Source organism: Microtus ochrogaster, chromosome 1 (assembly GCF_000317375.1).
Source record: "Microtus ochrogaster isolate Prairie Vole_2 chromosome 1, MicOch1.0, whole genome shotgun sequence".
Taxonomy (NCBI): Eukaryota; Metazoa; Chordata; class Mammalia; order Rodentia; family Cricetidae; genus Microtus; species Microtus ochrogaster.
In genome coordinates this window covers 7,871,125-7,883,266 of record NC_022009.1, presented here as the reverse complement: position 1 = coordinate 7,883,266, position 12,142 = coordinate 7,871,125, and the positions used below count along the sequence as shown (strand labels likewise).

General features: G+C 40.1%; 1 protein-coding gene across 2 annotated transcripts in view; it reads left to right on the top strand.

Annotated features, from left to right (window-relative positions):
* The window catches only part of Sos2 (SOS Ras/Rho guanine nucleotide exchange factor 2), a 102,235-nt gene that overhangs the window by 39,997 nt on the left and 50,096 nt on the right, over positions 1-12,142 (top strand). For both annotated transcript variants that reach the window (XM_005343147.2, XM_005343146.3), the window contains exons 5-6: positions 5,845-6,051; positions 9,591-9,734. In XM_005343147.2, the coding sequence (XP_005343204.1) occupies positions 5,845-6,051; positions 9,591-9,734 (351 nt within the window). The remainder of the gene's footprint in view (positions 1-5,844; positions 6,052-9,590; positions 9,735-12,142) is intronic.

Here is a 12,142-nt window from a genome sequence, read left to right as displayed (position 1 = left end):
TGAGTTCGAGACCAGCCTGGTCTACAAGAGCTAGTTCCAGGACAGGCTCCAAAACCACAGAGAAACCCTGTCTCGAAAAACCAAAAAAAAGAAAACCTCCTTCTAGGTTAAAATGTCCCACTTTTCTTCTCCTGTTCACCTCTTGTCCAATTCAGCATCAACAAATACGTAAAGAGCTAGCCCCAGACCGGTCATAGTTGGTTTATACCTGTAATCTTAACACTTAGCAGGCGTAGGCAGGAGGATTGCTGCAAGTGTGAGGACAGCCTGGTGTCGGCAAAGCAGCAGCAAGGATGATGACTATTGCAGTCTCTCCTGCAGCTGCTTGTTTCACCCTGAGCACAACGGGCATGGGCTGTGTTCCAGTAAAACTGCAGGAAAATAGACAGTGGGCAGGATTTGGCGTGTGTACTGTAGTTTGCTGATCCTTAATTCAGACTTCCTTTTCACAGTCTCCTGTTTGTCACAAGAGCCAGTCATGTGCTCAGCTCAAATGCAGATGACTGTGTTCGTGGTTCCAGTTATGAGTGAATTGATGAGCTGTGTGACATGGTGTGGTCTTCATACATCTAAACTTGTTTCTAGTGATCACTGTCTCAGGAGCTCATATATCATGTTTAATAGCTATTTGAGAAACTAATTTCTAGAGATGTTTAGCTTTCTAGACAAAAAACACAAAAACATTTTTATATTTAAAAATAAAAGCAATATTTGACCATTACAAGGTGTGCTGACACATCACAGATTACTGAGAACAATCACATCACAGTGAAGAACTCAACTTCAATCATATCTGTGACTACTGAGCAAAGTAGTATTTAAACATATGCCAAAGGAGATTGCTGCTTAAGGTAGGGGAGAAGGAGGGCAGAGTGCTTCTCTGAAATTTAATTTGTCAGGCCTAGTCTTGAGAGGAATAGGGTGTCTTATTCTTGCATGGTAATATCACATCTGTTTCCAAACCTATCTCTGTCTACCTGTCTATCTATCATCAGTTGGTCTATCATTTATCTATGTATTTATCTACTATTTGTTTGTTTATTGGCACACACTAAGGAAGCTCTGTAGCGTTGGGTCACGTCCCTGACCCTTTTCACTTTATTTTGATTCAAGGTCTTACCGAAATTCCCAAGTTACCTTCAAGTTTGCAGTCCCCTTCCTCAGCCTTTTGAGTAGCTGGGTTTGTACGATTGTCATCACACTGAGCTTGGCTCTGTTTGCTTACTCTTGGTTAGAACACAGCCCGCAGAATGTTTTGTGCTGTGCTGTTGTTCAGTCTGCTCAGTCATTTAGCACTTCAGAACCCTTTCCCACCCTAGCATGTAACCATCGTATATGGACAAGCCCTTTAAGCAGATGCTATTTTTGTGCATGGTTTTCAATCCTTAGTTCTGTCTATAAAGAAAACATGAACAGAAATTTTAGTATAAATTGGGTGATTCTGTGGAAAAGATAGGAGATTAGTAGTAGACAGTGGGGAGTCAGAGAGAATCTGAAAAGTTGTGTGAAGTTTTCATTTGTATTAAGTGATGAAAAGATGGGTGGGGTTTCTTAGACTGTGAGCCCCCAAATCATGACATGGAGACTTCTTATTAGATATGAGTGCTCAGCTGTAGATTATGCTTGTTTCTAGCTAGCTCCTATAACTTAATTTAACCTGTTCTCATTATTTACATTTTGCCTCAGGGCTTTGGCTTTGTTTCATTCCGTATGTCCTGTTTTCCTGCTTCTTCCATGTCTGTCTGTCTGGCAACTGGCTGGCTGGCTGGTTGCTGGCATCTCTTTTTCTCTCCTTTTCCTCGAGCCTAGATTCCTCCTCCTACTTGTTCTCTCTGCCTGCCAGCCCTGCCTGTTTCTCCTCTGCCTAACTCTTGACTGTTCAGCTTTTGATTAGACCAACCAGGTGCCTTAGGCAGGCAAAGCAACACATCTGTACATTGTTAAACAAATGTAACACACCTGTACATAGTTAAAGTAATATTCTGTAACATAAACAAATGCAACACATCTCTACATAAAGTAGCACACTTTTACATAGTTAAAGTAACACACTTTTACATAGTTAAAGTAATATTCTGTAACATAAACAAATGCAACACATCTCTACATAGTTAAAGTAATATTCTGTAACATAAACAAATGCAACACATCTCTACATAGTTAAAGTAACACACTTTTACATAGTTAAATATTCCACAACAGGGATTGAGTATTAGAGAAAGGGAGTCTAGACAGGAATACAGGGCACTGACCGGAAAAAGAAGGGTTTCTGAGTTGAGAGGGTTTGAGGAGTGATACAGGATATGTTGGCATGGTGATAGATTGAGGGCAGTTATACATTTTACAAATCTAAAAATCTCACATAAAAATCTAGATTCCAGACTTTGTTCATAAAGAAAATGCCTGGCATTGAGCAGTCTACTTTTATTTTAGGTGTAGATATCTTGCAGTTTGCCCTGATTTTTATCATTTCTTATATATCACTATGCTACACATGCTTGACCCCTTTAGCATTTGAATTTAGGAGTTTTGGGATTGTACTATCTTCGTCTTTCTCTCACTTTTTGGTGATCAGGACATAGAGAGAGAGGTGTGGAGTCCAGTTCCCACCTCTACCATGCTCACTTATGGTGACCAGGACACAGAGGAAGGTGTGGAGTCCAGTACCCACTTCTGCCACACTATACTAGTGATTTTATTCCCACAAGACGCCACCTCTCAAAGGTTCCATACTTCCGAAAAGTTTCATGGCTAGGGACCAAATCTGTAACAGATGGCCTTTGGGGGTCCATATTTGTTTTTGATGTGTATGAATGTTTAACCTGCATGTATATAAGTGCATGTAGTGTCCACAAGGCCAGAACAGAGGCCAACAACCTTGGAACTGGTGTTAGACAGTAGCGAGCTGCTACATGGGTACTGGGAACCAAACTTGGGTACTCTACAAAAGCATCTTCATCACTGAGCCATCTCCTCCCAGGCAGAGGATGTTGTTTGTTTGTTTTGTTTCATTTTAGTTTTTGAGACAGGGTTTCTCTATGCAATAGCCTTAGCTATCCTGGAATTCACTTTGTAGACCAGGCTGGCCTTGAATTCAGACACCCGCCTGCCTCTGCCTCCCAAGTGCTGGCTTCAAAGGCATGCACTTTAAGTAGAGAATGATCAGCTGTTCTGAACTAGTGAAGCTGGACATGGATCTTCATGCTTTTAATCTCAGCACTTAGGAATTTGAGGTAAAACGATCTCAAGTTTGAGAGTAGCCTGGGCTAGGTATCAAGACTTTATCTCAGAAAAACAAACCAAAAAAGTACTAGAGCAAACAAGAATAAAGGCATATCACTAGATCTGAGAGCAGGAAGGAACTAGTGAGCTTGCTAAATGAATGAATTAGAGGTAATGAGCACAGGCCGTACTGGAAAGATTGCTCGTGGAGACTGGATAGAACTACAAGTTCAAGGCCAGTCTTGGCTCCATAGTGAGTTCCAGGTCAACCTGAACTACCATGTAAGCCCTCGTCTAAAAACAAAAAGAAAATGCCAGGCATAGTGGTACACACCTTTAGTCCCAGCTCTTAGAAGCAGAGGCAGGCAAATCTCTTTGAGTCTGAGGCCAGCCTGGTCTACAGAATGAGTTCTAGGACAGCCTGGTCTACATAGTAAGTTCCAGGACAGCCAGAGCTAGCTAGGAAGGTGGTGTCTCAAAAAGCAAAGCCCCACAAAGCCAAACAAATAAAAAGAACCTAAACCAAAGCAAGCAGCAATAACAGACTGGAGGTAAATGGAGAGAACCAAGACTGAACAGCTTCGGAGTTAATTCAGTAAGAGCAGGGAGGCAGGGTTCTTTATTCACTGCTGTACTGGCAAGAGTTGGTGCTATTTCTGGTGACCAATAGATGTTTTGCTGAATGAATGAATGATTACCTCTTAATATCGTAATTGCCTCTCATCTGACAGGACTTTCTTTACAGAGGTATACCTTTCCTTTTCTTCCTCTGAACTCTTAAAAAATAAAATTACTTAGTGTTTATACGTGTGTGTTGTATGTGTGTTACTGGGGAATTCATGCAGAGGTCAGAGAACAGCTTGCAGGAGCCGCTCCGTCATCTACCGTGTAAGTTATAAGTTAGGGGATTAAACTCAGGAGGAGTCGCTCCTCGGCTTCTACCATGTAAGTTATAAGTTAGGGGATTAAACTCAGGTTGTCAGGCTCAGCAGCGGGCACCCTCCTGAGCCATCCTGCGAGCTCCTTTCCCTTTATAAAACATAGAATATATTTAACTTATTTATTTAGATTTATTTATTTTTATAAGTGTGAGTATTTTACCTCCTTATATGTATGTATGTGCTTGGTGCCTGCAGAGGTCAAAGGAAAGCTTCAGATTCCCTGGAACTGGAGTGCATCTTGATCATTTGCACCTCCAACTCCCCAAAGGAACCGACTCCTCCCTCCCATTCCTTCAGGCATCCCCAATGTGTCCTCTCCTACTCACATTTTTCCTAAACTTTTTTTAATTAATTTTATTTGTGTGTGTGTGCGCCTCCATCAGTCCATGTGCACCATCTATGTACAGGTACTCACAGATGCTCAAGGGCATTGGATCTCTGGAGCTGCTATTACAGGTGGTCTGAGCTGCTTAATGTCTTGCTGGGAAGCAGACTGAGACTTCTGCAGAAACAGTAAACATTTTAACCATTGAGCCATTTTACGGCCTTTCCTGAACTTTTTTGTTTTGTTTTCAAGAAAAAGAGTTTCTGTGCGTAACAGCCTAGGCTGTCCTGAAACTCATGCTGTAGACCAGACTGGCCTCAAACTCAGAAACCCACTTGCCTCTGCCTTCTGAGTACTGGGGTTAAGGTCATGCACCACCCACCTATGCCTAGTTTCCTGAACTCTTTAACAGTTTTGAATATTTAATTAACTAGGTCCAAATTAAAAAACAGTATTAAAATATATAGTCATCTTATACCCATTGCTTTTGATTTAAGAATAGTTCTTGCCTTTTGGCTGACATTTGCACACTAAGTACACAAATGTACATACAAACACACACAGAGAGCAATAATGACAAGAAAATGTTTGTTTAGTACAGATATAATTTTCAAAGAAAAATCATTCTGATGCAAAGTTGAACGAGAGCACTGTGCTTTAGAAAGCTTCACACTGCCATAGGTCACCCGCCTTTGCACTGGCACTTCACACCGCCATAGGTCACCCGCCTTTACACCGCCGTAGGTCACCTGCCTTTGCACTGGCACTTCACACCCCCATAGGTCACCTGCCTTTACACTGGCACTTCACACCACCGTAGGTCACCTGCCTTTACACTGGCACTTCACACCGCCAAAGGTCACCTGCCTTTACACTGGCACTTCATTTTCCTTCAGCTCTGCCCAGGCGCATGCTGCCATCCATTGCAGCAAGGATGCTGGGTACCAGTTACTTGCTAGACATCATCTCTCCTTCCATTTGTTGTGTTTTACACATAAAGAATATGACTTTCTTAAGAAAAATACTTATCTATAATCATAGTTGTCTAGGTAGCGGAACTGTGATTTTTCCTAAAAGCATTCTCTTTTTGTTCTTATATATGACTGTGTATATATGGATATATGTGTATATATGGATATGACGTATGTACATATGCACATACATGTGTATTCCAGAAGCGTTAATTTTACTTTATCCAGCTTAACATCATCTCATCTGACTTTCCCCTAAGTTTCCTAATGTAAATTTGTGTGTGCAAGATACAGTTCTTACTGCCTAATAGCGTTTTAATTGCTATACTTTAAAACAGCTTTGCAAAAGGAAAGTAACTGTACATTCCTGATTTGTGCTTCCCAGGTTTTGATGGACATGTTTGATCAGGATGATGATATAGGTTTGATTTCTCTCTGTGAAGACGAACCTAGTTCTTCTGGTGAGCTAAACTACTATGACCTTGTCAGAACTGAAATTGCAGAAGAGAGGCAGTACCTCCGGGAGCTGAATATGATCATCAAAGTGTTCCGGGAAGCCTTCCTTTCTGACCGGAAGCTGTTCAGGCCTTCTGTAAGTACTCCGGTGCACACCCGCAGCAAATGGCCGTTGTTAGTGTATTGTTCACCTCACTAGAATGTAAGTGTTTTTCTTGTAGTTCTGAGTTTAAAACCGTCTGAATTGTTAATTGGTGTAAGTGCAGTGGCAGTAGAGTCAGGTGGAGGGATTTTCATTGGAACGATGACATTTTCTGCTGCACAGTAACAGGCTTAGCCAGCTGTTGTTAGAGTTAGTCACTCATTTGGAATAGTGAAGAAAATGGTCTAGAAGTGTTGCTCCTTCCCTTCTGGTGGGCGCTTTAGGGCTACAAGCTTCACCAGTGGACACGGTGAATTACTGTCTCAAAGTTGTTATTGTTCTGTTTTTGACACAGGTTCTCATTATGTAGCTCTGGGTGGCCTGGAACTTACTCTGTAGTCCAGGCTGACTTTGAACTCCAAAGCTGCAGGGAAACCCTGTCTCGAACCCCTCCCCCCCCCCCCCCAAAAAAAAGTAGTAGTATCCTGTTTGCATACAGGACGAGGATGGGTCAAGGGACTTGGGCCTCTTCTCTCTCTATAGCATAAAGTCAGTCTCTCAGGATATGAACCTCATGCCATAGCCCAGAATTCAGGATACAGAGGCAGGAGGATCAGGAGTTGCAGGCTTATCTAGGTTACATAGTGAATTACTGTCTTAAAGTAAACAACAAAACCCAGGACAGTTTTAGGAACTTCAGCTAAAAAATCTATAGGTTTCTTTCTCTTTTTATTTCTTTTTTTTCTTGATTTTTTTTCTTTCCTTTAGCAATGGTGCATTTTTCTCTAAGTATGTTTGACCTATATTTAAAAAATATTTAATCTTAAGCTTCCCTATCGTATGCCTCCTGTTCTCCACTGCAATAACTTCCAAAAGCAAACAGGTACAGTGCTCAGGTCTGGCTCTCTGAATGCTTCAGAACTGATAGCTTTTATTATTTCCTAGAAGAATGATCAAATGATAATTCAAGGTGTTTTAATTGACCTTAACTTGTTTCTTTTGCATACATTTTTAGTTTAATAATGTTGCTAACCCCTTTTGGATATGCTAGAATGTATTCAGGATTTTTTTTTAAATTCAGTTTTGTTTGATCATCTCAGAAGGGACATATATAGGGCAGACATCACTGTTTCTACTTTCCTGGTGTAAAATAGTTATGAATTATCAAATCCAATATAGCCATAGGGCTTGGATTTAAGTTCTTTTCTACTACATTATAAACTGGTTTTCCATGACAATTTTAGGAATAAAATCAGCAAACACTATTGGTTAATATTCTCTTTTGTGTCATTCCTGTGCCCCACCAGTGTTCACTCCTGGGGAATTAATTTGTCTTTTTTCACTGGATTAATGTAGATTCGATAGGCAATCTCTGTTGTACTAAAGGTTGGTTAGAAGTAAGGATTCCTTTTATCCCTCCCTCTCTGTTTCTGCTGTAAATGTTTTTTTCCCTGTAGACTACACTCTAAAGTTTTGAGTTAAAGACCATCAGAGAATTTCTTGGCAAATGTTAGAAAAGTAATAAATGAATTAAGGTTGATTCCAGTTACAAGATGTGTGGCCATGGGCTGGAGAGATGGCTCAGAGGTTAAGAGCATTGCCTGCTCTTCCAAAGGTCCTGAGTTCAATTCCCAGCAACCACATGGTGGCTCACAACCATTTGTAATGAGGTCTGGTGCCCTCTTCTGGCCTGCAGGCATACACACAAACAGAATATTGTATACATAATAAATAAATAAAATATTAAAAAAAAAAGATATGTGGCCATGAGCAAATTCCCTGACTCGTTGGTGCTTCTGTTCTCATTTGTGAGACAGAGATGCTGTGGGTGCCAGTCTGATAAGGCCACAGGAAGCTGGGAGTGCAGACCAATGCTAAGAACACTGCCTTGTCATCCTTAGCAGCACCTCATCAACAAATAAATAGATTTTAAGAGAAAGCCCATGTCAAAGGCTTACGATATTGTGTGAAACATTTTCAGTGTCAGAGCCTAACTGTCATTTGCATCTTAGTCCATGGTCTTTCATCTTGCGTGTTGTAAAAGAAAAAAACGTTTTTGTTCTTTAACCTTTAATTTCTCACGCATAAACCTTTATGATATGCGTGTCTCCTCTGACCTTTTTACACACGAAGTAGTTCTTCAACAGATAACCTCAAACCTGACGTTACCTCGCTAGACATGGTGGCACAGCTGAAGGATTCATACCAAACAGGCTGTAATAGTTGAAGTTCCTATGGCTCCCTCCTTGAGTTCGGTTAATTTGCTGGAGGGCTCCTTTAAGTTAACCGGTTTATTATAAGGAATGTTACATGATACAAAGTGTACGGCAGTGAGGGAAAGGAAGGGACAAGTCCGAGGGTCATGGCTTCCATGCTCTGCCTGGGAAGCTGTGCTCCTGACACCTCCATGTGTCCACAGCTCAGAAGCTCAGCAGCCTTGCTCACAAGTCTCTGTAGAGCTTGGACTCCATTCTCCTCCCCTGCTCCAGAAAAGTCAGTGAGCAGAGGGAACATGCCATCCCTCCAATCCTCACCCTTGTTATCACAGACTCAGGAGTGAGCACACACTCAGGGAAGTCCAGTGTTTTATGAGCTCCATCAGAAGAACCAGGACAAAAGCCAAACATAGTAGAGCCAGGATTCAGCGTGCAGGTGGATAATGTTCCGTAGCCGATTATATTCCCAGTGCAAGATACTAGGATAGTCGTTCTGTAGCCTGGATGGTAAGTAATGGGATCTGTTTGTGTCTCCAGTGCTCATGACTTAATCTAAATATGACAACAATTCAAGCATGGCCATCTGATGACATCTTTAGTTCCTTCAAAATTTGGAACATGACCAATAAATTGAACAATTAAATTGTATCTACACTAAGAATCATTTTTCATCCTGATCCTAGCTGTTGTCATTAGCTTACTCTTTAAGACCTTCATTCTTTCAGCATCTTAGCCAATTTCAATTTATAGTGATGCCTATGAGATTTGAGCATTATAAATTCAAGCTATCTGGAATTTATTTATTCTAGTATATTTACTGTCTCCGATCTAAGAGATTCTTAAATTTTCCTTTGTATTCATGATTTACTTTTACTGTCTTAGAATATACTTTAATGAATTAGGTGAAAATACATCTTTAACATTTATCTCGTGTGTGTGTACACATGGAGGGCAGAGGACAACCTGTGGAAATAGGTTCTTTCCTTCACTGTGTGTCCTGGGAATGAGTCTCAGGTGATTATGCTCAGTGGCAGTCATCAGCCAAGCCATCTTACTACCCCCTTCCTTTTGAGACAGTTTCTCTCAGAGAACCTGGAGCTCATTTAATCTGCTGGACTGGCTGGCCGGGCAGTGAGTGACACACGGCTGCCCCTTCACCCCAGGTCACAAACACACAGCAGCACAGCTGGCTCTCAGTGGTGCCGGGATATGAACTCGGGTCCCCACACACTCAGCAGCTCAGCACACTTGTGTCCCTGTAGCAGTGTGTAGCATGGTTCTCAGCCTTACGTGCCTTAACCTTTTTTTATTTTTTAGGAAATTGAAAAGATTTTCAGTAACATTTCGGATATCCATGAATTGACTGTGAAACTTTTAGGTTTGATTGAAGACACGGTAGAAATGACAGATGAAAGTAGTCCCCATCCGTTAGCTGGCAGCTGTTTTGAAGATTTAGCAGAGGTAAGTCTACAAAACCATTTCAGACTGTCATTAAAGTCCTAAAAACTATGTCAAGAGAATGCCCTTCAGACTTCTGTAAGATACTCAAGATTCAGTTGTGTTGCTTAATGCTTTAGCAGGTCTTCTTGTTTGCAGCTTTGAACTCACCTCTTGGGTGGCTAGGGTGCAGGAGTGTGCCCATGCCCAGCTACTGAGGCTTCCTTTAATATATGTGCTATTGTTGACATTTATTGTGAAAACTTGTATACTAAAGGAATGACATGTAGGAATACTGTATACTAAGAATAGTTTTAAGGTGAAGGAAATAACCGGTTGATAATCATTCTTTAACTTTTGCGAGTTTTAGACTTCATTTTCAAAAAAATCAAAGGGGTTGTATTATTTTTTCCAAAGTCAAACTTGTCTTGTTCTTTTAAATGATTTTAAAATAATATATCTTTTTGTAAAGGTGTAAATATAAAGATGGCCATTATAACTTATAACATTTATCCTTTTAAAAATTATTTTATGTGTATGGGTGTTTTACCTGCATGTATGTCTGTGCACCAGATGCATGCATGCAGTACCCAAGGAGGCCAGAAGAGGGCATTGGGTCCCCTGGAACTAGAGTTACAGACAGTTGTAAGCTGCCATGTGGGTGCTGAGACTTGAACCCAGGTATTCTGGAAGAGCAATCAATGTTCTTAACCATGAGCCATCTCTCCAACCCTTTACATTTATCCTAATATAAATATTCTTTGTGTCTCATAAAGCTATGTGTATATTTACAAGAATAACATTCTCTCATTTTATAATGTTTTTTTCATTCTATCATATTTTCCATGTTAGTAAATATCCTTAATCATATATTTTTTAAGTATAAAAATATAAATATATAAGACTGGCAATATGGCTAAGCAGGTTAAGGTGCTTGTCACCAAGCCTGACCACCTGTTAAATTCCTCAGACCAACCTGGTGGGGAGAAAGAACTGTTTCCTGCATGTTTTCTTGTGGCCTCCACATGTTCACAGAGACACACAGATAAATGACATTTTACATAGTATAAATGTATTATTATTTGTATATTGCTATACATGAGTGTGTGTATGTGTATATATATATATCTTATATTTCCTCTTTTAAAAAACATGAGGGTATCTGCATACTCACTGGCCTTTGAGTCTTTAAAAGTGTTGCTTTCAGATTCCATGTACAAAAATCACCTACTTCCATGAACTCCATCTTATCTTCTGAAAATAGTTACTTTTGTTAGGTCCGTTTTGTTACTAAGCATCAGTTTGTCTTTGTTTCTGTTTTTGGGATACAGAATCCTGCTGTATATCCCATTCTGGTCTCGAACTTTCAGTCTTCCTGGGTAAGCCTCCTGAGAGTGGGGTGCAGGCCTGAGCTGGAGGTCCTGGCTCAGCCTTTGTTCTTAATAAAATATATTACATTTTGATACTAATTTATGGTCTCCTTAACTTTCTACACCCTAAAAGGTACTTTGCTTCTAAAATGCTTTCTTGTTTCTATTTTTAAATTTGAATATACAAGAAAATAACATTTGACATTTTCACAACTTCTTAATTGTATTTATTTATTTGTATGCATGTGTGTTTGTGCATGTGTGCATTCATGTATGTGTGTATGCATGTGGAGGTCAGAGAACAATTTGCAAGAGTTGGTTCTCTCCTTTCTATCCTGTGGGTCCCAGGAATTGGTTAAGTCATTATACTTGGTGACAAGTGCTTTTGCCTGCCGAGCCATCCCACCAGCCCCATTTTAATTATTTTTAAATGTGTAATTCAGTAATTAGTATAGTGCGTATAACTCAATTTTTGCTGTTATTTGATCATGACCACTGTATAGTTCCAAAACTAATTTATCATCCCAAATAGAAACTATACAATAATCAATAATAATATCCTCTGCCCCCGCTCCCTACACCTAACTCTTGGTAACCACTCATCTCCTTCCATCTCTGTAAATTTGCCTATATTTATAAGTGGGTTCATATATTTGTTTTTTTTTCTGGCTGTTTATTTAGCATAATACTATGAAGTTCATCTGTGCTAGTGAATAGTTGAGTGGTGTTTTGACACAGCTCCACCTAGTTAGAACATCACTCACCTGCAGACCCGAAGTCTATCACTTGGAGCCTGCACTAATTAATTTGGATTTTAAGAACATTTAGGATTTTTAGACTAGAAATGCTTAACCAGTAAATTCTATGTAAATATTCCAAAACCCAAAAACCTCTAAAATCTGAAACACTTCTGTATTTTAAGCATTTCTGAGAAGGAATGCACAGCCTGTATCATGTTCTGTTTGCCCACTCATTTGCTGAAGGACGTTTGGAGAATTCTGTTCGGTGCTATAGTGTAGAATACTGTCCAGTGCTATAGTGTAGAATACTGTCCAGTGCTAT